At 63.1% G+C, this 27,707-nt stretch overlaps 3 protein-coding genes across 3 annotated transcripts in view; 1 reads left to right on the top strand and 2 right to left on the bottom strand.

Moving 5' to 3' along the window:
* SHARPIN (SHANK associated RH domain interactor) overlaps positions 1 to 5,348 on the top strand; it is a 44,656-nt gene extending 39,308 nt beyond the window's left edge. The window contains exons 12-14 of the mRNA XM_054020720.1: positions 2,093 to 2,191; positions 3,128 to 3,271; positions 3,901 to 5,348. Of these exons, the coding sequence (XP_053876695.1) occupies positions 2,093 to 2,191; positions 3,128 to 3,271; positions 3,901 to 3,981 (324 nt within the window). The 3' untranslated portion in view covers positions 3,982 to 5,348. The remainder of the gene's footprint in view (positions 1 to 2,092; positions 2,192 to 3,127; positions 3,272 to 3,900) is intronic.
* Positions 5,349 to 5,480: 132 nt separating this feature from the next.
* LOC128832966 (cytochrome c1, heme protein, mitochondrial) lies at positions 5,481 to 13,993 on the bottom strand. The gene is made up of 7 exons (XM_054020721.1): positions 13,858 to 13,993; positions 8,057 to 8,250; positions 7,655 to 7,781; positions 6,981 to 7,138; positions 6,404 to 6,564; positions 6,079 to 6,179; positions 5,481 to 5,843 (listed from the first exon to the last, which is right to left on the bottom strand). Exons 1-7 carry the CDS (start codon positions 13,951 to 13,953, stop codon positions 5,739 to 5,741), a joined length of 942 nt encoding a protein of 313 aa, XP_053876696.1. The 5' UTR covers positions 13,954 to 13,993; the 3' UTR covers positions 5,481 to 5,738.
* A 977-nt stretch (positions 13,994 to 14,970) lies between these two features.
* Positions 14,971 to 26,784, bottom strand: GPAA1 (glycosylphosphatidylinositol anchor attachment 1). The gene is made up of 13 exons (XM_054019530.1): positions 26,679 to 26,784; positions 24,614 to 24,714; positions 24,019 to 24,198; positions 23,414 to 23,525; positions 22,650 to 22,797; positions 21,926 to 22,027; positions 21,498 to 21,694; positions 20,855 to 21,051; positions 20,389 to 20,542; positions 19,903 to 19,998; positions 19,198 to 19,394; positions 16,540 to 16,710; positions 14,971 to 15,930 (listed from the first exon to the last, which is right to left on the bottom strand). Exons 2-13 carry the CDS (start codon positions 24,685 to 24,687, stop codon positions 15,687 to 15,689), a joined length of 1,872 nt encoding a protein of 623 aa, XP_053875505.1. The 5' UTR covers positions 24,688 to 24,714; positions 26,679 to 26,784; the 3' UTR covers positions 14,971 to 15,686.
* Between the last annotated feature and the right edge of the window lie 923 nt (positions 26,785 to 27,707).

The following is a 27,707-nucleotide window of genomic DNA, read 5'->3' as shown; positions in this document are numbered from 1 at the left end:
CAGCTAGTTACCGTCCAGCCCGGCTCTTATCACAGGACTAAGCGGGAGGGGAAGGCCGGCCAGTGCTGGGAGACGGCCGGCAGCTCCCCTGGCTCCGGCCTGGGAGAGGGTAAGCGGAGGTGCCAGCTGGCCGGGGGGAGAGACGGGCACGGCTGTGGGCATGGGCAGTTGGCATTTCAACCTGAACGTCTCCCCCCGGCTGGCAGAGGAGTGGCAAAGGCAAAAGCCAGATGAAAAGACAGGACTGGAGGGTTTCTCCTCGGCGCTTAGCCGAGCGGTTGGCTGTAGCGATCGTTCGCCATTTGGTCCGTTCCTGGGCGGTCGCAAGCGTCAGAACAGACTTGATGCCCCCCCATCACAGGTCAGCCTCTAGGCCACCTCCACCCCTCGGCTGGTGGAATTTTATCCCGGCTGTTCCGAGCTGCCTGGAGAACGGCATTCTCCGGAACGTCTTGCGGCATTCTCGCGACAGGTCTGAAAAGGCGCCGTCTGTAGACCATGGCCCCAGGAATCTGTAGCCAGAGTGACTGTAAATATCCCCGTTACGTCTGTCGAAGCAGGCTCCAGCTTTTGCTCTTTGGGTTCAATACTCACCGGATCCTCCCACTCACACGGAAGTTCTGCGCCGGCTTGGCATCGCCACGTCTGCCACAGACTTCTCGGCCCGACAACCACGTTCAGGATCTAGTCGAGCTGTACCCTCTCCATACAGCTGTGAAACCGGGACACTGTACCGCTCTGACTGGGCAAAGCCGGGGGCTTCCCACACAACACGCCAGCGCCGTCTGTTGGGCAAAACGTGCCACGACTTGATTCCTAACGCAGAGGATTTGTGATCTCAGGATTCTGGGACCGTCGGGGAGCCACAGGCTCTGTGCTACGCCCCTGCTTGGGAACAGTCCCTTGGAGGCACCTTTCAGTGTGATGGGGTCCCCCAGCGGGTCCCACTCCTCCTTCGGGGGGGAAGCAGTCTGACCACCTCTTGGACTGAGCCCCTGGGGGGCTCCAGCTCTGCTGTGTCATGCTGGGAGAGCTGGCCTGCAGATTGCACTGAGACAGACCCTGGGAGCGACGCGTCCGCTCTGCAGGGACGACTGCGCCAGCCAGCGTTTGCAGTGCCCCAGGCAGCGGTTCCAAACCGCGCAGGGTTTACTAGTCAGCTAGGCCAGGGCCTGGCCGGCCCTAGCTCAGCACAGAGAACTGAAGGTAAAAGCATCGTCCGTCTGCCGAGCCGGAGCAAATCGGCCAGCCAAGCTGGAGTGGCTGCGTCCCAGGCTCTGTCTCCCTGACCTCGTCAGTCTGTCCCTGGGGAGCCCCCAGGCTTCATCCCGGGCTGCTCACGGCTCGTCCTTTGGCCTCAAGCTGGGGTCTCCACCCCACGTCCCTGCTGAGCAGTGGGGGACGCCACCTTCCTCTGAGTCGGTTGGTTGGTTGGTTAGATGCTGGGCTTCCTAGTCTCTCTGGGGGATTCTGCATTGAGATGGGGTCGCTTCCAGCAGGTCCAGTTCCTGGCCCAGACAGCCAGGCCCCACCCCCACCGTGTTCTGTGCTGCCCCCCACAAGCAGCCGTAACCCTCTTCCTCCACTGGGGAGCGATGCAGAGGGAAACTAAGGCACACACGGGCATCATAAAATTATACAAAATTCCTACTTCATCCCAGGGGCCCGTCAGGATTTGGGAGCAGGAGGCTGGCAGGCCGGGGGAGGCTGCTCCGGGGCAGGGAGCACCGTGGGAGGAGCGAGGGAGGCTGAGGTGTAGGTGCTGGGGGAAGGCTTGAGCAGAACCAAGGGCTGCAGCGTTGCTGGGGCAGGGGGCGAGTCACTCAATATCCAAGCCCTGGGTCCTGCCCTGTGGCTGGGAGAGCTCTGTACCCCCTGCAGAGGGGGCCCTGGCGCCTGAGAGGGGATTGGCCCTTGTCCCGGGGTCAAAGCCCAGCCAAGCTCCCACCCCAAGCACCATAGCCAGGGGCTCTTGGCGCAGTGCCAGGCTAGCTGGGACCTGTGTGGGGCTCCCAGCTGGCCCAGTGCCTACTCACCCAGCAGCTGCTGCAGGGCCGGGGGGGCTGATTGCTGCCACTCTCATCCCCACCAGGTCATCCACGAGGGGAAGGACTGCCGCCAGTACCAGGCCGACCTGCAGCTCCAGGCCCACAATGACACTGCTGCCCAGCAGACCAGCGACATGCTGCAGGTGAGAGCGTGTCCCCGGACGTCAGCCCCAGCACAGGAGAGCACCAGGACACCTAGGGTCTCTGCCTGGCTCTGGCATGGATTTGCTGTATGGTCTTGTGCCCAACCTGTAAAACAGGGCTAGCAGTTCCCAGCCCTGGACTCCCCACAGCCCCTGCTTGTCCAGCCCTGGGTTCCTCCATCCCCCAGCTCTGCCAACACCCCTCAATCCCAACCTGCAGCCCCCCTCCTCCAACACTCCTCATCCCAACCCACAGCCCCTGCTTGTCCAGCCCTGGGCTCCCTCCCCAGCTTCGCTGACACCCCTCAATCCTGACCTGCAGCCCCCTGCTAGCCCAGCCCTGAGCAACCCCCAGCTCTGCCAGTGTTCCTCACTCCCAACCTGCGGCCCCTGCTAGCCCAGCCCTGAGCTCCCCCCCCAGCTCCGCTGACACCCTTCAATCCTGACCTGCAGCCCCCTGCTAGCCCAGCCCTGAGCAAACCCGAGCTCCGCCAGTGTCTCACTCCCAACCCGTGGCCCCTGCTAGCCCAGCCCTGGGCTCCCCCCTCCCCCAGCTCTGCCAACACCCCTCATTCCAACCCCCAGCCCCCTGCTTGTCCAGCCCTGGGTTCCTCCATCCCCCAGCTCTGCCAACACCCCTCAATCCCAACCTGCAGCCCCCCGCCTCCAACACTCCTCATTCCAACCCCCAGCCCCTGCTTGTCCAGCCCTGGGCTCCCTCCAGCTCTGCCAATTCCCCAGGGTCCTGACCTACAGCCCCCTGCTAGTGGGCTCCCTTCTGCAGATCTCCTTGGTTCCGTGCAGGTTTCCAGGCTCGTGTCTTGCTCAGTGCTGTCTGGCCGTGCAGTACAGCCAGGGTTGGGCCTTTGCCAGCAGCGGCTGTGGGGATCCCAAGATGGGTGCATGTCTCCCCTAATGGCTGCCTCCCCCCCGCAGACACTGGTGCAGACGGGCGAGGCTATGCACTGCCCTGCGTGCCAGATCATCGTGCAGAAGAAGGATGGCTGCGACTGGATCCGCTGCACCGTCTGCCAGACGGAGATTTGCTGGGTGACCAAAGGGCCACGCTGGGGGCCTGCGGTGAGCAGTCACAGGACAGGCAGCCCTGGCTCCCGAGCACCTGCCCCAGGGCAGGGAACTGCCCCCACCTCCCCAGGCTGGGCCTCAGCCCCTCTGCTGTTCCCCCTCCCCCCCCCCCAGGAGCTCATGTGGGGGGAACTGGGCCATGGTTGGGGAATAGCAGGTTGTGCAAGGAGCAGGCTGCATGGCTGCCCCTTCCCCCGGCTCTAGAGGGAGATTTCCCCTCCTTAGAATCATAGAATATCAGGGTTGGAAGGGACCTCAGGAGGTCATCTAGTCCAACCCTGTGAGCTACTGACCTGGGCCCCTGCCAGGCTCTGCCCCAGCTGCTAGAAGACAGAGCGTGGGCTACAATCGTTGGCTCTGGGCAGGAGGGGAGCACCCCTGGAGCCAGGCAGAACAGGGGGTGCCCCCACTCCTCCGACTGGATGGAGCCCTGAGGCTCGTGTGGATGTGGGAGCAGCAGCCTCCCCTCCCCACCCCTGACATGCCACTCCCGGGGGCCATCCTCATCTTTGGATGCAGCCCCCCTGCAATTACCCCCCATGGAGAGGTGGGGAGATGCTGCAGGTATCTCTGTTGTCCATCCCCCCCACCCCACCCCTCTGACTCACTCTCCTCCCCTCCAGGGCCCTGGTGACACCAGTGGAGGATGTCGCTGTAACGTCAATGGGCAGAGGTGTCACCCGCACTGCCAGAACTGCCACTGAGCGCGCTCCCTGCGCGGCGCCTGGGCCTCCCCCACTCGGCAGCCTCCAGCCCCGGTCAGGCAGGTGCCCTGCTCCTGCGGGAGCTTCCAGCCCTTGCCAGCTGTGTGCAATGCCTGGAGGGGGCTCCCCCCACTCAGTCTGGCCCAGGGCCGTCTTCCTGCTGGGCCATAGACTGGGCCTGTCTCTGCCCCCTGGGCAGGCCGGGGTGGGAGCTGTTTGGGGTCAGGCTCTCAGAGCAGCAGCTGCCTCTGCACCTGCCTGGGCCCAGGCTCCATGAGTGCATCTGGGGCTAAGCAGGGCTGGGGTAATCACGGTAATGCTGCTGGTGTAGAGAGCTCCTCAGCCCCCCTGAAATGTAACCTGGGCCTCACCTTCACTTGCCCTGGACCCCGGCCTGGGGCTGTTGAGTGCCTCCCCAGACCCAGGGAGCTCCCCGTAACTACCTCAGGGGGAGAGGGGTGTTAGAGGCCAGCTGTTCCCCACACCTGCCTTGGGAGGTGCCTTGGGCTGCAGGGGCAGGTCCTGGAGACACCAGCCCCTCGGGGCCCAGGAAAGCTGCACCCTTGTCCCTTACTGTCATGTGCAGGGGGCAGAGACGCCCCAGTCCAGCACAGGCTGCTCCAGGCTGGCCTCCCTCTCACTCCTCGGGCTGCCTGGCACTGCCCAGCTCACGGCCAGACTCCTTGAAGGATTTACCTCCTGAGGGCGGGCGTGGGCTGCCCTCGAGCAGGAAGCAGCCCCAGGACTGTGGACAGTGCAGGGGGGAGAAAAGGCAGTTTTACCAAAAGGCCCCAGCCGGGCCCTTTGCGCCTTTGGGCAGCGCAGGCTGTGAACGGTGCCGCCGCCAGCGGGCAGGGCAGAGATCAGCATGGCTGCTCCTGCAGGAATCCAGCAGCTGGCTGGGCAGTGCCAGGTCGTGGAGATGGGGCCAGTGCCAGCTAGGCTGGTCTGGCTCTGGGGAGGCAGTCAGCCCCCCTGCACAGCAACACACATCTGTTGGAGGCACAGGGGCAGCAACTGGCCCCCTCTGCCCAGGCTGAAGGGCACTGCAGCCCCTGCAATGCTAGAGGCAGTGGCTAAGAGCTGGGGTAAGTGGACTGCCCCACCCCCACTGCAAGGGGAAGGGCACTGAGGACCCCAGCCAGGCCTTTGTGCAGTGCCCCTCCCTGCAGCATGCTGGGAAGAGGGAGCGGGCTGCTCTCCATGAAGCATGAGGGAGGGAGTGGGGCCACTCCCCACTGCCATGGTGGGGGTCAGGAAGCAGCCTCTACCAGCACCTCCCTCAAAAAAGGGAGTGCTGGGCCCCCACACAACTCAGACAGACACTGCTCAGGGAACAGAACCGTTTAATAAATGCCACCATTACACACAGGCCTTCCCCTTTGGCTGTACTGGGTTCCCCCCAGGCAGGGAGCTGGGGCGGGACCGAGACGGGGCAGGGGAAGGCGAGGGCCCCATGGGCAGGGCCTAGGCCAACACACCACACCACACTTTCCCACTGAAGATTGAAGGTTTATTTCTGCCCCCCAGCGGACGCGTGCACACAGCAGGTGCCCCCCCCTTCCCAGAGTCCGATCCCAGGCCTAGCAGGCGAGCGGCTGTGTCCGGGGGAGAGGACATTAAATAAGAGTAACGTGTCATGAGGAGTGGGCTGTACCCGTCTGTCCGTCCAGCTGTACGTACGTTCCTGTCCCGGGAGGGGTCGTGTGGCGGCTGGGTGGCCAAGGCCCACGGGGCGGCCTGCTGTGATCCAGTGCTTACTTGGGGGGCCGGTACGCAATTTTCCTGCTCTTTAGTACAGACCACTTGTGGCGCTTCAGGTAGTAGCAAAGGGGTGCCAGGAGGCCAATCATCAGCAGCATCTGGGAAGGGAAGGGAAGGAGTTAGACCCTGCCCTGCTTCCGAGCGCCTTCCCCCAGCAGTGCATGGACCTGACGCGCTGGCCAGGGCGAGGGCCGGCAGGAATCGCTCAGACACATGCCCAGCCTTGCCAGCAGCCCAGGCTGGGCTCCTCTCTCCAGTCCAGGGCACTCCACCGGCCCCAGGTCCCCCGGAGAGGAGCCCTTCTCCTCAGCGCCACGGGGAGCAGGCACTGACCTTCATTCCCATGAGCTTGCGGTGATCGTGCTCCGGCTCCGCTGCCCACCTCAGGAACGTGCACACGTCTTTCGCTATCTGGGACATGGTGGCTGGGGTCCCTGGGAGAGAGCAGAGTCAGCAAGTGCCCCGCACCCAGGCCGAGAGCGGGGTCCGCAGGCGCCCGGCACCATGCGCCTGGGCCGAGACTGGGGTCTGCGGGCGCTCCGTGCCAAGAGCAGGTTGGGGCCAGCCTGGCTGGACAGGGCCCCGCCCTGGGACAGGAGCCCTGCAGCAGGCTGGCTTGGGGGGATGGGGAGGCCTCCCAGCACAGAGCACCTCTTACCGTCCTCGAACTCCAGGATCTCGTTGTAGATGGGGGGCGCCATGGTGATGGCCTGCCCCGGGAAGTAGGGGTTGTAATGCAGCTCTTCCCTGATGGACACCCCAGTGGGTGGGTCGCAGTAGCCGGTCAGGAGGGAGAACACGTAGTCCTCACCCCCGTGCCTGAAAGACAAGACCAGGTGAGATCCCAGGCCAGAGCAGCCAGGCTGTGCGGCTGCCCTCCCTCCCCCCCCCCCCCCCCCCACCGGGGCGATGGGCCCCTGTGGAATCCCGACTTCTGACTGTCACTGCCACCCCGAGATGGGGGAGGAAGCGGGAGGGGCTGGAAGGAGCCTCTGATTCTCCTGCCGGCTGGGCGGGGGAGTGGGGGGTGCGTGCTAGGCCTAACTGGGGGTCTCAGGGCCAGCAGGACAGAGCAGCCACCTGGACTCAGCTTGTCCCCAGCTCTAGTGAGTCCCAGCATGCACTGCTCCAGCACATCTGGGAGACCAGGCACTGGGCTCCTCCCCAGATACCAGCTGCTTAGCCACAGCCCTGGGCTCCTGGCCCAGGTGCAGTCCCGCCCGAGGGAGCCTCACCTGGCGCTGGTGATGTAGCTCAGGTCTGGGGGCAGCGCCCCGTTGTTGGCCGCTCGCGCCGCCTCAGGGTTGGGGTAGGGCTTGGGGAAGTAATCGGAGAGCTTGCCTGGGCGCGTGAACATCTCGCCGTTCTCATCCGGGCCATCGACCACCTCCGCCTGGCACGAGAGAGCACTGAGCCCCCGTGTCCTGCAGAGAGCTCTGAGCTGGGGCCCCAGGGCCTGCCCCACATCCCACAGAGGGCACTGAGGTGGGCCCAGCGGCCTCCGCGCCCCACCTGGCATGAGAGCGCACTAAGCCCCTGCGTCCTGCAGAGAGCTCTGAGCCGGGCCCAGGGCCCCCCCACTTCCCACAGAAAGCTCTGAGCCGGGCCCAGGGGCCCACCGCACCCCATCAGGGCGCAGAGACCGAGCACCAGGCTGGACCCTCTGTGCCTCACAGACACAGAGCACTAGGCGGGGGCCCAGGCAGCCCACGACTGGGAGGGGCCAGCTCCCCATCACCCAGGCCGTCTCCCCTCAGCCAGGGCCTGGGAGGCACTCACATGGTAGCGAGTCCAGCTCTTCCCCCCACTTCCAGCACACACCAGCCAGCAGGAGCCAGCTGCCAGAGCTGGGGCGTGGATTCCCCCCCCCCCCCCCCCCCGGGAGTGTCCCCACCACAGTCAGTCTCACCTCCTCGGCCAGGGTCTTGGCTTCAGCCTCGGTGTGGGAGACGCCGACGAGATTGCGGAAGGCCAGGTACTCCATGCTGTGGCAGGCGGCACACACCTGCTTGTACACCTGGTAGCCGCGCCGGATGCTGGGAAGAGGGAGGTGGCCGTGAGCCCCTCTGCCTGTCTGCTCCCCAGGGCTCTGAGTGGGAGGGGGCTGGAGGAGCAGAGCCAGGCCCCAAGCCCCCAGCATTCCCTGGGGGAACACGTACATCAGCCAAGGGCCAGCGAGAGCCAAGAGTCGTGGGGCTGACCTGTCACCCCAGGGATGCAGCTTCTGACCCCCTGCAGGGGGCTGGCAGCTCACCCCCGGGCTGCCCTCCCTCCAGCCATGGGTTCATTCCATCCGCTCCCCCTCACCTACCTGCTGTGATCCAGGGAGGCCAGCAGGCCGTTGTGGCTCCAGGCGTAGCTGGGAGGGTGCAGCTGCAGGTCACTGGCACTCACAGCCGTGTGGAGAGCCAGGGCCAGTCCAGCGCCGCCAGCAGCCAGCACGCCCAGCGCAGACAGCGCCACCTTCCTGCCACGGGACATGCCGGACAGCGACGACATGCTGGCCTGGAACACGGACAAGAGCCAGTCACCCACCCGGCCAGCTCCAGCATGGGGCACCCGCCTCTGCGGCCCCTGCCACACTCCCCAGAGTCCACGCCGGCAGGTGATTGGTGCTGCCAGAGGGACCCGGCTCCAGCCTTTGGAACCTTCCCCCGCCCCAGGAGAGGGTGGGGGAACAGGCAGCCTGCGGGTGCATGGGATGCAATATGCCTCCAAGCATGGCACGGCCTGCTCAGCCCTGAGTGCCCTCCGTCTCTCTGGACGGGCAGGAGCCACTGGCCTGCTCCCACCCGAGCAGAAGGAAGCAGAGTCCCCCTTCCACACAGACTGGGAAGGGCCCAGCTGAGTCTGGAGCAAGGAGCTGAAATTTCAGGTGTCTGAGTGGCAGCCCCTAGCGGGGGATGTGGAGCACTTGCACCGTAGGGGTAGGACTGGGAGGAAGCAGGTGGGTGGGCTGTGGCTCTCCAGAGCTCCCTGCCGGATGGATTCGGTTTAAGCCAGTCAGCCAGCACCAGGCACATGGGGTGAGTCTGGGTCTCTCAGTCCATCCCTCACCAGACACAGAGATGGGGGTGTCTCTGGGTTATGGGGCACTGGGACCAGCAACTTCCCCTCTTCTCTACAAGGGGAGCAGCAGCAGGCAGGACTATGGAAAGCCCAGGCCCAATAGCCCTCAAGGGAGCTGACCCATGTGCGTTCATGGTGGGAGTAACCAGGCCCAGCCCCACAGCATCTCCTGGGCAGTGTCACACAGTGCAGCCTCCACACGGGCAGGAGTGAAGGGATATGGCATGAGCAGCAGGTGAGAGGGACTGAAAAAGGACAGGCTCAACTCTTGGCCACACCGCCTCTCACAATGCATGTGCCACATTCACAGGGGTGGCTAGATTGTCTATAACCACGACACCACGCCAGACCCGGAACAGACCCCGCCTGTCCTGATTTATTATGTTAGAAAATTGCGAGGTTACATTTGTAGTGTGATTTGGATCAAGCTCTAGTTGGATAGAATTGGGAATTTAATTAAAATGCACATAACAGTATTTTTAATCTTTTTATTAGTTTAAATAAAACTACCTTGAGTGTGAGGGACGCCTCGATCAATTGTTTGCCTTATGTATGTGTTGTATTTAAAACTAACTCAGGTGTTAAACAAAGGACGTATTATCTGTAGTTAATTAATGGAACTGATGCATGTGGTGACCAGAAACAGTCAGGATTTTAGAGCTAATCGATCTCATCCTCTCTCACCTGGTTTTTATTCGTAGATTGGAAGAGGGAAAAAGTTTTCCTGCTTTTTCAGCTCCCAATTGGTGTCTTACCTTTGAATGAACTAGTCACTGAACTGGAGGAATGGACTGAAATTAAGACAATATTCTCTCTGCACCTGCAGAACAGGCTGCTGCTGTCAAAAGCGGGTCTAGCACTTCAACAAACTGGTTTCCAGTCCTTAGCCGGAGACTTCACCCCACTAGTTCCGTGGTTTGACTTTCCTTAGAATGTGTACAGCTTAACGCTGTTTTATACTGAGTTTAAATGATTAATAGATTACGGTAAATTTAGGCCTTAACATAGATTGTCAATTTCAAATTTAATTTTAAATAGTTGTTTAAAACAAGTGTCTCTTCCAACCCGGATATTCTAGGATTCTATGGATGTGAAGACAAAGGTAGGTGGAGACTCTATATGTCCCTGGGGAGTCTGTCCCAGTGGTTCACCACCCTCACCGCTAAACATCTGTGCTGCTCGTTTTTTAGTTTCTCACCTGACTCCGTCTTGCTCCAGCTTCCAGACGCAACCCTACTAGATCAAAGAGCGCGTTAGCACCTCGTATTTTTTCCTGTGACAGTCCTTACACACTGATCAAATCACCTCTCATGCTTCCGTAAACTAAACAGATTGAGCTCCTTAAGGCATTTTCTCCAGCCCATGAATCATTTTTGTGGCTCTTTTCTCTCCAATTTTTCAACATGCTTTTTAAATGTGGATGCAGCGTTCCAGTGTCCGTCTCAGCAATACCACAGCTAGGGGTAAAATCACCTCCCCACTCCTACTCACTACTCCCCATTTATACATCCGGGATGGAGCGCATTAGCTTTCTGGCACAGCAGACTTCTGCTGAGTTGCTCATCCCCTAGGATTCCTAGATCTTCTCTAAAGGCACTGCTGTCCAGGATACAATCCCCCAGCCTGTAGCCCAGGCCTGCACTGCTGGTTCCTAAAGGTGTAACTTCCCATTTGGTTGCATTTGTTTGAATGGGCCCAGCGTACCAAGCGATCCAGATCTCTGTACAACTGGCCTGTCCTCAGCACTATTTACCATCCAGCCACAAGTTTGGTTAGCAGTGATCTTATTACTCGCGCAGGTCCTTGAGGAACGAGTTAAATAGCGTCAGGCCTAGCACTGATCCCTGAGGAACACCACCAGACTCCCCCATTTACGGATGGTTTCCCCACTCACAACTACTTTCGCAGATCTCTCACTTAGCCCACTGTTAGTTCATTTAACATAAGAACGGCCATCCTGGGGCAGACTAATGGTTCCATCTAGCCCAGCGTTCTGTCTTCCGACAGTGGCCAATGCCAGGTGCCCAGAGGGAATGAACAGAACAGGGAATCATCAAGTGATCCATCCCTGTCGGACAGTCACAGCTTCTGGCAAACAGAGGCTAGGGACACCCAGAGCATGGGGTTTCATCCGTGACCATCTTGGCCAATAGCCATTGATGGACCTGCCCTCCAGGAACTTCTCATTCTTTTTTTGACTCCAGCTAGTCTTTTGGCCTTCACAACAATCCAAGCAAGGAGTTCCACTGGTTGACTGCGCATTGTGTGAAGAAATACTTCCTTTTGTTTTAAGCCTGCTGCCTATTCATTTCATTGGGTGACCCCTAGTTCTTGTGTTATACAAAGTGGTAAATAACACTTCCTTATTCATGTTCTCTGCCCCATTCGTGATTTTATAGCCCTCTATTATACCCCCTCTTAGTCGTCTCTTTTCTAACTTTTTTAAGTCTCAGTCTTCGTAATCTCTCCTCATATGGAAGCTGTTCCATACCCCTCATCATTTTGTTGCCCCTCTCTGTACGTTTTCAGAGGACACGTATTTTACTGATACCATACAATGCTAGTTTATCAGAATGTTGTATGCTACTTAGCCAAATACCTTACAAAAATCTACGTATTACAGCTATGCAGTTACCTTTAGCAAACTTGCAATCTCAACCTATTTTGCTTCACAAAGGGAAGTTTAAGGGGTGACTTGATCAGTCTATAAGTACCTATATGGGGACAGATATTTAATAACGGGCTCTTCAATCTAGCAGAGGAAGGTCTAACACAGAGGTTGGCAAACTACGCCTAATGGATCACATCCAGTCCGTGGGACCCTCCTGCCCAGCCCTTGAGCTCCCGGCCGGAGAGGCTAGCCCCCAGCTCCTGCCCCGCTGTCCTCGCCTCCCCTGCAGCCTCAGCTCGCCGTGCCACCAGTGCTCTGGGCAGCGAGGCTGCGAGCTTCTGCAGGGCAGCGTGGCTGCGAGAGCCTCCAGCCTGCCCCAGTGCTCTAGACTGCACAGCGGCACGGCTGCCACTGGCCGGGCGGCACGGCTGCCAATCCTGGTGCTCTGAACGGCATGGTAAGGGGGCAGGGGACTAGATAAGGGGTAGGGGGTTCCAGGGGCAGTCAGGTGACAGGGGGTGGTTAGATAGGCGTGGGAGTCCCGGGGGGCCTGTCAGGGGGTATGGATAGGGGTCAGGGCAGTCAGAGGACGGGGGGTTGGATAGGGGGTGGGGTCCAGGGGGGAAGTTATGGGGTGGGGGTTCCAGGGGGGGCAGTCAGGGGACAAGGAGCAGGGCGGGGGGGGAGGGCTGGATGGGTCCATGGGTTCTGAGAGAGGCAGTCAGGGGGCGGGAAGTGGGAGGAGGCAGATAGGGGGCGGGGGCCAGGGTGTTTGGGGAGGCACAGCCCTCCCTACCCGGCCCTCCATACAGTTTCAGAACGCCCGATGTGGCCCTCAGGCCAAAAAGTTTGCCCACCCCCCGGTCTAACATGAGCCAGTCACTGCAAGCTGAAGCTAGACAAATTCTGACAGGAAATAAAGTGTGAATTTTTAACAGGGAGGGTAATGAACCACTGGAACCATTTCCCACGGGTTGTGGTGGATTCTCCATCACTGATGATTTTTTAAATCACAACTGGGTTTTTTTTAAACTTCAGCTCTAGGAATGATCTTGGGGCTGGCGTCTGTCCCGCGTTACACAGGCAGTCAGACCAGATGATCACAACGATCCTTTCAGACCTTGGAATCTATTAAAAGAATAAACTCAGGTTTCATAACACCATGTTGACTGTAAGATGGGAGTGATGACCCTGACACACCTTAGTAGAGAAAAGAAGGATTCATTCATAATTCCTCAGTGCTGGGAAGATGCAAAATGCCAAGTATTTGATGCCGCTCTCACTAGGTGCAGAATAATACAGAGGACGATGCCCAGGTAACATGTGAGCGACATCAACCCAGCGACAGGACAGCACCACAACTCTCAGGAAAGCACAACAAACTCCCTAGTGAGAATCTGCGCACGTGCAGAAGTAGCCTACGTTTAAATACCAGGGAAAAGCCAGGGCTTTCAGACATGCTTCTAAACGACAAGGTAGACAGACCACTGAACGGAAGATGTTCACCTGACCTCTCTGAAAGCTCCCACTTCCCCAACACACCCTGCGGGGAGATATCTGTACAATGCAGCCCGCACGGAGAGACCCTGAGTTATGGGGTCAGTGACAGGTTTGATCCAAAGCCTCTGAAGAGTATTACCGGACACACCCTTTGTTTGTGGAAGGAAACGAGCGGCGTAATTTGGGAGCGCGGACAGGCCGAGCCGGCCTCACACCACAGCCAGTTGCCCCAGCTCAGAAACTCCGGCCCGGCCCCAGGCAGATCCCGCCTGACAGAGACGCGCCAGGGACCTGCAGCAGGTCACACTCGGACACACGTGAGGCCCCCGGGACCCGTCAACCCGCAAGGAAGAGCCCGAAGGCGGCGGAGTCTCGCACCTGCCGATGGCTCGGGCCCAGGGCACATGCCCGGCGCACGGGACTCGCTCCCGCCCCAGGACTTCCCGAGGCTAGAGGGGATCCCGATCCGCCTCTCGGCCGGCCTGGGGCCCCCACCGCCGGGAGCACAACTGCGGGGCCGCCCGCCCACTGCACCGCGCGCCAACCACCGACCCGCCGCAACGCCCGGGCCTGGGCCGACCGGACCGGGGGGGGGGGGGGGAGACCGGGCCCGACCGGACCGGGGGGGGGGGGGGAGAAATGGGGCCGGGGCCGACCGGACCGGGGGGGGGGGGGGGGGGGAGACCGGGCCCGACCGGACCGGGGGGGGGGGAAATGGGGCCGGGGCCGACCGGACCGGACCGGGGGGGGGGGGGAGAAATGGGCCCGACCGGGCGGGGAAGCTGCCCAGGGCTTTGCCCAGGGGCGGCCCCGGCCCCCCCCCGCCCAGCCCGGTCCGTGCCCGCGGGCGCCGCGTCCCGGTGACCTTCAGGGCCGGGCCGGGCGCAGAGCCGGGGGGCGCGGCCCGGGGGCGCGGAGCGGGCGGGGCTCACCTGGGGGGGCCGCAGGCGGGGCCCGGGGGGCGGCGGGAGCAGGGAGCCGCCCCGGGTCCGCAGCACCAGGCACCGGGCCGCCGACAGCGCCGCCATCTTGGAGAGGAGCCGGGGTCCGCCTGCTTCCCAGGGTGCACCGCGCGGAGCGGGCTACGGGGGCCGAGCAGGGAGGAGGAGGCGCTCCTCAGGAGAGGCGGAAAGGGCGGAGCTCGCAGGGCCCAAGTGATATCCGGTCACAGGGGTCACGACCCCGAACCGGAAGCGCCGCGGAGCTGGAGCGCCGCCCCCACCGGAAACAGCCCCTGCGCTGGGGGTCGTGGGGTCACAGCCCCCGGCTGCGCTGGGCGGGGGTCGGGCCTAGGCCACGCCCCCTGCCCTGGGCCACGCCCCCCCCCGACAGAGGCCTCGGGCCGGCCCGGCGCCCCGCGCTCCCCCGCCAGACCAGCGTGAGCGCGCCCGGGAGCCCCAGCAGCCAATCACGGCGCTCCCAGGGCAGACGCAGGCTGGGGGAGAAGCCCCCCCCCCCCCCCCTCCAGCGCCGGGCTCCTGCACTCAGACCCCCCCAGTCCCAGGGCGGGGGGAGGGGCCCCGTGGGGAGATGGGGCCAAGGCCCTTGAAAGCTCTGAACCCCTGCGGGGGGGGGGGGGGGTCACTGCCAGGCACCCAGGAGGGGGGCCCAGGGGTCGGTGCTGCTCTATTCTGACCCCAGCAGTGGCTTCGTGGGGGATGTTGATGTTGAATTGCACCGTGTGAGTTGGCTGCCTCCTCACCCTGACTTCAGCCCGCGTGTCCCACTGCAGGGCCCTGGGTGACTTCTCCACAACCCCCACCCTACCTTCGGCCTGACCTCCTGCAGGAACCCCCCCCGAACTGTCCTGCCAGGGCCTGCCCCTGCCGTGCTGCCAGCGTTGCTGTCCTAACCCCCCACCCCCACTTGCAGTGTGTATTTGGAAGTGGATTCCCCCCCCCCCCCATTGCAGAGCTGCTCCCTTCCTAACCCGTAATCTCCCCGAGGCTGGATCATTTATTTCCCACCGCTGGTCAGGACCCAGCCCAAGGACGGAGGCCTGTGGGCGCTGCCAGCACCGGCTATGAACCACCACACTGGCCAAAGGCTTTTCTTGTTATTTTATTACAAAGATGAACACTCCCGGCGCAATCCCTGTTCATTCCCCCAGCCCAGTCCCTTGGCTGCTCTGGGGACCTGGCCCACCTGTATACAGTGGAGGAGTGCGCTAACCTGCATGCCCCACTCCTCTCCTCCCCCAGGGCTGAGGGAGGCATGCCCAGCCCATGCCTGAGGAAGAGCGGGGAGCACCCTCCGCTGCCCCACACATGTGGACTCAAGGTGACCAGCATCTGCAGTGGCGCCCTGCAGTGCTGCCACCTTCCAGCCTAAGCCCAGCCCTCTGCCCTCTGTCTGTGGGAACAAGCAGGGCCAAAGCCTCCCTGCTCCCCTGCAGGCAGCCCAGCGCCCTGTGCCCCCCTTCGCCTGGCAGCAGCTGGCAGGTGCCCCCCTAAGGCAAAGGTCCCAGCGTGCGATGCCCATGGACAGCTGAGTTCAGCGGGCGTCCCAGGCCCCCCTCCTGCTCTGGCACCATTACGGCGCCGCCTTCCCCAATCAGGCCACTGAGCACAAGGAAGGGGGACTGACTCCTGCTGCAGGCCCCAGAACAGGCCAAGGCGCCCTCACTCCTTCCAGAACAAAGGCGCAAGGCTCCAGCCTGAGAACGTGGAATGGCTCCAGGGCAAGTCCCAGATCCTGGGATCCGGTGGCCAGGCGGGGGCCCAGTCAGCAACTCCCCGCTCCCAGGAGAGGTGGGGCCCGGTTACTTCCAGAAGAGCACGTTCCAGAGCAGCAGCCAGCAGGGGTAGACGAAGAGGGCGATGAAGGGGAAGACGATGGAGCCGTAGAGGTAGTGGTCCAGCAGGCCCTCAGACACAGCCTGCAGGAAGAGCTGCCAGCACTCCAGCGCCGAGACGGGGTACTCAATCAGCTCCTGGTACAGGACGATGCTGAGCAGGAGGGTGACAGCTGGCGTGACCAGGACCAGCAGCACTGCATACAGATACCTGGGAGACAGACACAGCCAGGGATCAGAGCGGGGCAGCCTGAGGTGCACCAGCCAGCAGGGCTGGGCCGAAAAGGGGCAAATCCCAGCACTCTTGCCCTGCTCCCTACAGCGCCCCCTGCTGGGAGACGCTGGGGCTGGAGTGGCCAGGAGCTCCCCCACAACTCCCAGTGCTCCTGCCTCGTTCCCCACAGTGCCCCCTGCTGGGAGACGCTGGGGCTGGAGTGGCCAGGAGCTCCCCCACAACTCCCAGTGCTCCTGCCCTACTCCCCCGAGCAGGGGGTGCTATGAGAGGCTGGAGTAGCTGGGAGCTCCTGGGAGAGGCTGTGGCAGAGGGATGACCGATGCCAGCATAAACTTGATATTGTCTAATGAGACCCCTGTGGGCCTGGTCCCTGGTGGGGGAGGGGATTCCCAGCCCATCCATTGGACTGGCTGTTGGCTCTCAAGGCACCCTGCCTGTACCCAAACAAGGATCCTGCCACCTGCAGAGCGAGCCCACCTAGGATGAGACTGGCCACGGAGCCCCTGCCACTCATGGACTGGCCTGGCTCAGGTGACCTTGAGCCGCCTCACTGGATGCCACGGGAAATGCGCAGGGGCCACTTACTTGGGGCCTTTGGGCTGGACGATGGCTGCAACGGGCACCATGGTGACAGCCAACAGGAAGCCCAGGGAGAAGTTAATGAGGGCGATGCAGCCCAGCAGCATGGCCAGGTACAGCAGGGAGAGAAGCTTCAGGGTCATCCAGCCGCGTTCACTCCCACAGCCAGTCAGCACCCTGCAGAGCAGAGAAACGGCTGTCAGGCCCTGCGGACACCTGCCTAGCCCCCACTCTGGCCAGGGCTGAGAAACAGCAGAGAACCAATGGTACCATTTTCTATAGCGCCCTGTGACAGTCTATGTTCACCCTTTTTACACAATTCTGTGGATTCTGTACAAAGCATGCCTTATGAGGTATCGTGAAAACTCATTATGTGCTGATCATTATTGTCCTGGTAAAATATGTGTGGCAACATTGTAGGTAAAGGTCACAGAATCATGGATTGGAAGGGACCGCAAGAGGTCAATTAGTCCAGTCCCCTGCACTCATGGCAGGACTGAGTATTATCTAGACCATCCCTGACAGGTGTTTGTCTAACCTGCTCTTAGGCCTTGTCTACACTAAAGGGAAAAGTCGATCTAAGCTATGCAATTTGAGTTACATGAATAGCGTAACTCAAATAGACGTAGCTTAGATCTACTTACCGCGGGGTCCACATTATGCAACGTCGACGAGAGACGCTCTCCCGTCGACTCCCCTTACTCTTCTCGATCAGATGGAGTACAGGAGTCAACAGGAGAGTGATCGGCAGTCGATTTAGCGGGTCTTCACTAGACCCGCTAACTCAACCACTGATGCATTGATTGCCGCAGCGTTGATCTCGGGTAAGTGTAGACAAGTCCTTAAAAATCTCCAATGACGGAGATTCCACAACCTCCCTGGGCAATTGATTCCAGTGCTTAACCACCCTGACAAGAAGTTTTTCTAATGTCCAACATAAACCTCCCTTGCTGCAATTTAAGCCCATTGCTTCTTCTCCTTAACCTCTGAGGATAGGACAACAATTTTTCTCCTTCCACCTTGTAACAACCTTTTATGTTCTTGAAAACTGTTATGTCCCCCTCAGTCTTCTCTTCTCCAGACTAAACAAACCCAATTTTTCCAGTCTTCCCTCACAGGTCATGTTTTCTAGACCTTTAATCATTTTTATTGTTCTTCTTTGAACTTTCTCCAATTTATCCACATCTTTCCTGAAATGTGGCACCCAGAACTGGGCACAATACTCCAGTTGAGCCCTAATCAGCGTGGAATAGAGCGGAAGAACAACTTTTTCTGTCTTGCTTACAACACTCCTTCTAATACAGCCCAAAATGGTGTTTACTTTTTTTGTAACAGTGTGACACTATTGACTCATATTTAGTTTGTGATCCACTATGACCCCCAGATCCCTTTCTGCAGTACTCCTTCCTAGACAGTCATTTATATAAAGTCCAATTATAAAATTCTACTCAGCCAGGTGTCAACAAAATCCAATGGACTATCACCTGGCTAAGTGGCCATTCTTTGTCAGGAAAAAGGGTGTGAGCGAGAAATTTACATCTTGGCACACACACAGCTGGAAGCTCCCATCCCAGGGACGTTGCCACCTGGACCCCAGCTGGAGATGATTCTCAAAGAAGAGAATTGCTATAAGAAAGGGGAGCAGACTCCCCAGATTATCTCTCCCTTCATCTCTACTCACAGCATCAACACTTGAAAGACAAAGGAAGCATTGGCCTGGGGATAGGTTCTGGCTGCAAGATTGCTAGAACACATGGTGAGAGAAACCCTTTTGCTTTAAGTTCACACAGCTTGCTAAATTAGATATCTTTTATTTCTCTGTAATCAATTCTGACTTTTATCCCTCATTACTTGTAATCACTTAAAATCTTTCTGCAGTTAATAAATTTGTGTTATTGTTTTATCTAAACCAGTGTGTGCTTGCACTGAAGTGTCTGGGGTACTCCATTTGAGATAGCAGGATTTGTGCATATTTTCTATTAATGAAATGACGGACTTTCTATGAGCTTGTGTTGTCTAGGAGTAAAGAGCTGGGCAGTACAAGACACACATTTGTGGGGAAAGTCTGGGATTGGGAATTTGCTGGTGTTGTTATAGAATTCAGGAGTGGCTGGCTAGAGCACTCATGTAACTCAGCGGGGAGCGAGTTACATGCTGGAGGCTGTGTGGGCAGACCAGGAGTGGCGGTGTAAAAGGCACCCCAGGTTGGAGAACTGGGGGGACACAGATGTTCAGCAGTCCGATTGTACCTGGGAGAATGTCATAGTGCCCCCTGCTGGGACAGGAGTAGCTGGGAAGGCCCCCACAGTCAGCGCCCTGCCCTGCTCCCCACAGTGCCCCCTGCTGGAAGTGACCGGGGCTAGAGTAGCCAGGAGCTCCCCCCATTGCCAGTCCTCCTGCCCCGCTCCCCACAGTATCCCCTGCTGGGAGAGTCCAGGGCTGGAGTAGCCGGGAGCTCCCCCCATTGCCAGCGCTCCTGCCCTGCTTCCCACAGCACCCCCTGCTGGAGAAGAGAGCTCTGGAGTCATTGTGCTTGTGTATTAGGCGTATTTGTGTTCCTGCTGGCCCGCTGACTTCACCCCAGAGCACAACCTGCTGCTGGCCCTGGGTGAGTGACGGATCTCGTCACGACCCTCTGCCTCGCCCCCCGGGACCCGCACGTACCTGTGTGTGTTGTGTGGCAGCGCCAGTCCGGCCACGTAGATGGCAATGACCGTCAGCACCACAGCCTCCGACTCCGAGACGGGGAAGTGCTGGGTGGCCAAGTGCTGGCCCAGCACAGGCAGGAAGTAGAGGGTGAGACCTGTGGCATGGCAGATCAGCAGGGGTGGCACCAGGGTGAGCAGGCCAGGACGTGACTCCTGCGGGGCGGGAAGGGGGGAAGCTAAGCGGGGGCAGCTGAACCAGGGCCAGAGCCAACCCTATCAGGCCTTACCCCTGGGGGAATCTCAACTGCTGGGGGAAGGGGGACCCCAAATCTGCCTCCCTGTTCTAGGGAAAGGGCCCTGGGCAGCTTCAAGCCCAGCCCGAGCGGCAGCTCCCAACAAACCAAGGGGCGAGGGCTGTGCTGGGGAGGGTTACACAGCAGGGCGGCCCTGTGGGGTGGTCGCTTGGCTTGGGAGCTCCCTACCCTGCCCCAGATGCCCTGGGGAACCTGGCTAGGTCCCCGGTCCCGATCCATGCAGGGTGATGAGGGCCAAGATTGGGAGGAGCTCACAGACTAAGGTAGCAGACACCACAGATGTCCCTTAGACGGCCAGGAACCTGTCGGGGGCCCCACTGAAAGGCCGATGGGGGAGGAAGGCAGTAGCTACCCTCGGGCCTGGAGAGCTCCAGGAGTGGCTGGGGCAGGGCCCTGCGACCCCTCACCTCGGCGGCAGCGTGGGCAGCACCCTGGTCTCCATCGCAAAGCTGCTCCTCGGGGCCCGCATCACATTTACTCAGCTTCATCCACAGGTCGAGGGCGTGGGGCAGAGTCAAGGAAACCAACCACACAGCAGCCCGACCCACCGGGCCCCCGCACTGACCCCCACCCGGCCATGGGCAGATGCCACTCTCCAGAGCCAGGCGCAGCCCCTACCTCCCAGAGTGAGCTCCTCGCGGGGACCCAGGCTGGGGAGAGGGCAGTGGGGGCACTGCACAGTGGGGAGGGGTCCCCTTCGGCCAGCCTGGGGAACGCGCCCCTCGCCCCCCGTCAGGCAGGGCTGTGCAGTTCAGTGGCCTTGTGGAAAATGCCGGCTCCTCCCCAACCTGGATCTGAGCAAAGACTCCGCCTGCCCCCTGTCCCCCTTGGCCTGGCCCCGCTGCAGTCCAGAGCCCTAACCCTCCCCCTCCCGCTCCCCCTCGCAGGGATATCTTGAGGACGAGGATGAGGATGAGGAAGCCGAAGGCCGGCATGTAGACGCCGATGGAGACGAAGCGCGCGAGCGAGGGCAGCAGGTAGAAGAAGTAGGACTGGTGCAGGCGCTCCAGCAGGTTGTTCAGCTTGCGGAACATCCCCTCCAGCGTCCTGCGGGGCAGGATCCTCAGCGGGGCAGACGCTGGCACCGTCCTCGCCCGGGGGTGGCAGCAAGAGAGAACGGGGGGCACAGCCTCTCAGCCCCATCCCTGGGGCTGGTCCCCACGCTGAGCTAGACCAGCAGTCCCCTAGGCTCCCCAGGCCGTGGCTCTGCCAAGAGCCCCCCGCCACCCCAACCCTGGGCTCCCTCCATCCCCCAGCTCAGCTGGTGCTCGCAGCGCCCCCGCTAGCCCAGTCCAGCCCCTCCGTCTGGCTCTCATACGCTGGGGGAGCAGAGGCCCTGCCCGCAGGGGCGTTACTCACTTGCCCACGGTGCCCATGTCGTACTTGTACTGCCGAAAGCTGTTGATGCCGCGCACGGTGATGGCCTCGATGTGGTAGCGCAGGAAGAGGCCGTGGTCGCCCTGGGGCCGGCCAGAGCCCTGCTTCAGCACCATGAGCAGCAGGGTCTGCAGGCTGTGCACATAGGCCGGCAGCGTGTCCCAGTCCGTGCGCTGCAGCTGCAGGGCAGAGACATCAGGGCCTGCCCCCGCCCCCCCCATGCAGTCCTCCCCCCACCGACAGCTGGGGAGCCTGGTCGGGGGCATGAGAGCCCCTTGGGCGGGACTGGGGGTGCAATCAGCAACAGCGGGGGAGGGGCAGGTGGGGGACAGGAGAAACCAGCAGGGAGAGGAGTCTGGCTGGGAACGCAAGGCTGGGAACGCTCCCTCCCTCCTCCCGATCTCACTGTGCCCTGGATGGTGCTGCCCCCGCCCCCCTCCCCCCGACATGGATGGTGCCGTGTCTCTCCCCCCCCCTCCCCCCGACATGGATGATGCCGTGTCTCTCCCCCCCCCTCCCCCCCGACATGGATGGTGCCGGACTCCCCACCCCACTCTCACCTTGACATGGATGGTACCCCCCCCACCCTCCCTCTTGCCCTGGATGGTGCCGTCCCCGCTCTCACCTTGCCCTGGATGGTGCACAGCAGCCCATTCTTCTGGCAGAAGGCGTAGAAGAGGTTGACCAGGTCCAGGTTGGGCAGCTGCCCGTTCAGCCCCTCCACGGCCATGTCGAAGCTGGTGATGACGTCGCTGCTCAGCTCCAGCGAGACAGCCGCCTGGATGGCTCCGGCCCGGCCCAGCATCCCCGAGGAGAGCACCTCTGCCGGCACAGCAGCAGCTCAGACCAGGCAGCCCCCCTGCCCAGAACCCAGCTTGGGGGGCGGGGGAAGAGCCCCACCCAGCTCCCTGGCTTGGTAACAGCAGCCGTGCACGCTCAGTGAGCGTGTGGCTGCGACACACCAGAGGGGCCTCCAGGGAGAGCCAGGCCTGCCCCCCAGCTGCGCCCCACCCCGAAGCCCCAACCCTGCCCCCACAGCTCCACTGGCCTCACCAGTGACGTTGACGTCGTGGTAGGCCTCCAGCCAGGCCTCCATGCCAATCAGGTCGTGCTCGTTCACCAGGAAGATGATGTCCTTGGCCCAGTAAATCTGACCTGCAAGCAGACGAGCACTGTCCGTGTCGGCGAAGGCCAGGCCGGCTGCCCCCGGGGAGCAGTATGCACCACGGCGGGGCCCGTGTCAGAGGATGCAGGGGGAACTACAGTCAAGTCAGCCGCACGGGGCCAGAGGCCCGAAGCAGCCCCAGGAGGAACCTGCTAGTTGCCTTCCCTGCTCGGCCCCCGGGGGTCTGTGAACAGGGCAGAGGCCTCCGTGCTCTGCACACTGCACAGATGCCACAGGGAGGGGCTGAGACATGAGAGTCTGATCTGAACAGCCTGACTGCCCCAGGAACCCCCGTTGCTGGGCCGGGGGGAATGCAGACCCAGGAAGCCCCTCAGTGGGCCAGAGGGGGAGGACCTCATATGGGCCAGGGAACCCGCTCGCCAAGCCATGGGGGACCCGATACAGCCCCAGAACCCCCCCTTGCTTGGCTGGGGAGCCTGCTACAGCCCCAGGAACCCCACCGGACCCCTGGGACCACAAGACCCCCGTCACCAGACTACACAGAGGCCTGGCCCATGCACTGTTAAGCAGCAAGCCACTCTCAGGTGCACATGACCTAGCACCTCCCTGCCACTCCCACAGGCCCCACCCCCCAGGCATGCACTCACTTACCCCGGAAGTAGGAAGCCAAGGCCAGCATGAGCCCCACAGCCTGGTTGTTGTGCTGCCCCGTACTGCAGGGCACGCTCAGGACCAAGGACTCCGTGCTGGCCGCACGTGGCGCCCGCAGGATCCCATACACATTCGTGCCCTTCACCATCTGCAGGGAGGGAACCAGGGCTCAGCGGGACAGCGGAACCGAGCCCCACCCACAAAAGAAGGGGCTTCTTCCCACCCCAGAGCCAAACACAGCATCCTGGTGTCTGCTGAGGAGGGCCCCAGACCGGGGAGGGCAGGGGACTGAGGAGCACCAGCAGCTGGCGGCGGGGGGCAAGTCCATGGCAGGGATAGCAAGGGACTGTGGGTTGGGATTGAGGGGCACCCTCAGAGCTGGGGTGGGGGCGCCCAGCACTGGGATAGCAGAGGCTGTGGGTCAGGACTGGGTGCAGAGTTGAATGCAGCGAGCTTGCCAGTTTCTGCCTTTTGCCCAGAGACCAGCCCTGGCCCCTCAAGTGCTGTCAGCCCTCAGTTTTGCTACCCCTTTTCCGTGATCAGACCTCCTGGATCAGCACACTTGCTACGGAGCTGAGGAAGGGCCAGGATCCTCCAAGAAGCCCCAGAGCTCTGTGGGGACGTGCCAGCCCACGGGGCGTAGGGGCCGCATTTGTCCCCTTGCACCAACCCCCCGCCCTCAGTGCCTGCAGCTCATCTGTGCCCTACCCCCAGGGCAGAGATGGGGCACCTCCCAGGGACCGCGGTCCTGGTCTGGCACATACGTATCTTTCGCGCATCTCGTCCGGAAAGGGCAGAGTGCGGGAGAAGGGCTGCTTATAAACCTCCAGGCCCAGGTTCCACATGGTCTTCTCCAGCCAGGCCACAGGGATCCCCCTGGGAAAGGAGACAAGAAGAGTGAGGGGCTGGAACGGGCCCCCCTCACTGGGGGGGGGGGGGCGGGGGAAGGAGACGAGACAGGCAACGCTCGAGCCCAGCACACATAGCAATCCCCAGATGGCCCTTCTCAGAGCCAAGCTCTATCCACCCACGGGCACGGACTCGCCCAGTGCCGCGTAGCACAGTGCCACTGCCCTGCCTTCCAGACTGAGATACACCAGCCAATGCAAAAGGAGGACAAACTGCAGGGCCCTGCAAAGCCATCCCATCTCCTGAGACTACAACTCCCAGCATGCAGTTCACCTGCCTTGAGTTCTACATGCTGGGCCCTGGCAGGACACCCCTGGGTATTATAAAGGCAGCTGACAATGCAGTCCCCTCATGTAGCCATGGGGTGCCACCCTTCCTCCCTGCTGGCCCGGGGCCCTCGGAGAAGTGCTTGGCCTGTATCCTGACCAGGGGCTCCCCCAACTGCTGGGCTTGAACTCACCCCACCTTCTTCTTGTGGCCAGCGAACTCGCGGGCGTAGGAGAGTGCCCTCTCGCCGAACACGAACTGCTCCTCCACCATGGTGGAGCCCATGGCGTTCTCCGACATGTAGGAGCGCAGGGTGAAGGGTGGGGAGGCCAGGCCCAGGAACCAGCCCAGCCCAGCCAGGTAGCTGAGGATGCTGCAGACAGGAGACACAAGGGGGTGAAGACCACGTGCTGCTCCCCTCCCTACCCACTCCCTGCCCTGGCCCCATTGCCCCAGGAGAGAAGGGGTCAGGTCTAACAGGGAGGTCCAAGAGCAGCACAAAAAGGGCGGATCTGTGCACGTGGTGGCCACGGCTTTGACCCCCAGCTGGCTCCCCCGCTCGGCACTACCACACAGGCAACGCTGTCTCGATGTCTCCCCCGACTCTGGGCTCCTAGCGCAAGGAGGGCTGGGTCCAGGCTCTGGAGGAGACAGTGCTGTGCCCCCTCCCGCACTGATGGGTGGCCCTGAGGGAGAGAATAAGACGGAAGGAAGGAGAGCGCGTGGGGGTGGGAGGAAACAGAGACATTTCCCCATGGAGCCCAGGAAGTCAGGGGCCGCGCACTCACCAGAGTGGGGTGTTGAGGCGGAGGATGAGCCGGGACAGCGCTCGCCTGCGGTACGGGTCCGACAGGAGCCCCATGGCGGACGGCTGGGGCCCACGGGGTCACTGCAGAGAGAAGGGCAGCGTCTCCAGCTGACAGGCACCCGGGAGCCCCATCACGCAGGCACGGTCCCCACCCTGCTCCGTGCAGCCACAGAGGGGTGCGGGCACAATGCGGCCAGCTGCCTGCCTGGGCCAAAACCCTGCTCCCCGGCCCCCGACAGCCCCCCGGCCCCTCGCCGGACACACACAGGGACAGCCCGGCCCCCGACAGCCCCCCGGCCCCTCGCCGGACACACCCAGGGACAGCCCGGCCCCCGACAGCCCCCCGGCCCCTCGCCGGACACACCCAGGGACAGCCCGGCCCCCGACAGCCCCCCGGCCCCTCGCCGGACACACCCAGGGACAGCCCGGCCCCCGACAGCCCCCCGGCCCCTCGCCGGACACACCCAGGGACAGCCCGGCCCCCACCGAGCCCCCCGCCGGACACACCCAGGGACAGCCCGGCCCCCGACAGCCCCCCGGCCCCTCGCCGGACACACCCAGGGACAGCCCGGCCCCCGACAGCCCCCCGGCCCCTCGCCGGACACACCCAGGGACAGCCCGGCCCCCGACAGCCCCCCGGCCCCTCGCCGGACACACCCAGGGACAGCCCGGCCCCCGACAGCCCCCCGGCCCCTCGCCGGACACACCCAGGGACAGCCCGGCCCCCGACAGCCCCCCGGCCCCTCGCGGACACACCCAGGGACAGCCCGGCCCCCGACAGCCCCCCGGCCCCTCGCCGGACACACACAGGGACAGCCCGGCCCCCGACAGCCCCCCGGCCCCTCGCCGGACACACCCAGGGACAGCCCGGCCCCCGACAGCCCCCCGGCCCCTCGCCGGACACACCCAGGGACAGCCCGGCCCCCGACAGCCCCCCGGCCCCTCGCGGACACACCCAGGGACAGCCCGGCCCCCGACAGCCCCCCGGCCCCTCGCCGGACACACCCAGGGACAGCCCGGCCCCCGACAGCCCCCCGGCCCCTCGCCGGACACACACAGGGACAGCCCGGCCCCCGACAGCCCCCCGGCCCCTCGCCGGACACACCCAGGGACAGCCCGGCCCCCGACAGCCCCCCGGCCCCTCGCCGGACACACCCAGGGACAGCCCGGCCCCCGACAGCCCCCCGGCCCCTCGCCGGACACACCCAGGGACAGCCCGGCCCCCGACAGCCCCCCGGCCCCTCGCCGGACACACCCAGGGACAGCCCGGCCCCCACCGAGCCCCCCGCCGGACACACCCAGGGACAGCCCGGCCCCCGACAGCCCCCCGGCCCCTCGCCGGACACACACAGGGACAGCCCGGCCCCCGACAGCCCCCCGGCCCCTCGCCGGACACACACAGGGACAGCCCGGCCCCCGACAGCCCCTGGCCCCTCGCCGGACACACCCAGGGACAGCCCGGCCCCCGACAGCCCCTGGCCCCTCGCCGGACACACCCAGGGACAGCCCGGCCCCCGACAGCCCCCCGGCCCCTCGCCGGACACACCCAGGGACAGCCCGGCCCCCGACAGCCCCCCGGCCCCTCGCCGGACACACCCAGGGACAGCCCGGCCCCCGACAGCCCCCCGGCCCCTCGCCGGACACACCCAGGGACAGCCCGGCCCCCGACAGCCCCCGGCCCCTCGCCGGACACACCCAGGGACAGCCCGGCCCCCGACAGCCCCCCGGCCCCTCGCCGGACACACCCAGGGACAGCCCGGCCCCCGACAGCCCCCCGGCCCCTCGCCGGACACACCCAGGGACAGCCCGGCCCCCGACAGCCCCCCGGCCCCTCGCCGGACACACCCAGGGACAGCCCGGCACACGGCCTGGCACCCCCCAGACCCCCCGCGGGCCCGGCCCAGGTGAATGCAGTGGGGGCGGCTCGGGGGGCCCCGCGCGGAGCCGCGTCCGGGCCCGTTCCCTCCCCCGCCCCGCCAGCACCGCGCGCCCGGGGGGGTGGGGGGGGGTCAGTGCCCGAGCAGCCCCCCCGGGCCCGCACCTACCCGGCACGCGCGGGGGCTCAGGCCGCTCAATCGAGCTCCGAGCCGCCGAGCCTCGCTCGGGTGACAGCTCGGCGGGCCCCTCCTTTCCCGAGCAGGGCACGTGACGCAGCCCCCACGCCCCCGCGGGGGGCGGGCCCAGCACAGGCCGTATTGGCGAACCGGGAAGTGGGCGGGGCTGGCCAGGGGAGAGCGCCGGGCCCGGCAGGCAGGGGGCGGGGCCCGACCGAGGGGCGGAGCCGCGTGAGCACGTATGCAGATTTTTGTGCGCGCAGAGCATTGTGGGAGCGGGAGCAGGCTGCCGAGCAGGGCCCGAATTTGGCCCCCGGGGCTCGGTGTGGAGAAGGGAGGGGCCCCGGGGCCACGTCGGGGCGGCTCGCGGCAGTGAGGGCCGGTGTGGGCGGGGTGCGGCGGTCGGGCCCCACCGTGTGTTGAGAGTGTGGGGCGAACGAGGGCGAGCGGCGGCCGCGGCTGAACCAATCAGATCTACTGGGGGTGGGGGGAGATACCATGATCACAAAGGTGATTTTCCCAGGGTGAGGCTCACCTATTGCACTGCGGGTGTAGTGGCCCCTGCGATGCGGCTAACGCCACTGCAGCATTGGTGGCAATGGGGGATGCGCGCGCACGATCCCCTGGCGCTCGGTGACGGGAGACCCGAGCCGCCCGGCGGGCGTGTTAGCGCTCGTGTCCCCGGCCCGGCTCCGTGGGGAGCTGTGGCTTGTTCCTGCTTTGGCTGCTCGCAACCCGTCCTTGGCGCGTTCCTGATTCCCAATTGTGACTGATGCAGCAAAGCGAAGCTTAGAAACTTCGGTTCATGACACTCTGTGGCTCTGTTAGTTAGAGGTCAGGCTGCTGACTGGGGGGCTTGGACCGGGGTCTTCTTTTGCCCAAAGGGGAGCTGGCTCGCTGCTCTGTCTCTTTCCCCTCTGATGGGAGCACGGCCTGTCAAAAACACCTGTCCCCTCGTCCAACATGCAGGCTCACCCGCTGCCCTGGGGCCGCTTTGGCTTTTGCTGCCTGTTCCTGTCT

This window comes from Malaclemys terrapin, chromosome 2 (genome assembly GCF_027887155.1).
Source record: "Malaclemys terrapin pileata isolate rMalTer1 chromosome 2, rMalTer1.hap1, whole genome shotgun sequence".
NCBI classification, from domain to species: domain Eukaryota; kingdom Metazoa; phylum Chordata; order Testudines; family Emydidae; genus Malaclemys; species Malaclemys terrapin.
The sequence above is the reverse complement of the archived record's forward strand: the minus strand, read 5'-3'. Positions and strand labels throughout refer to the sequence as shown.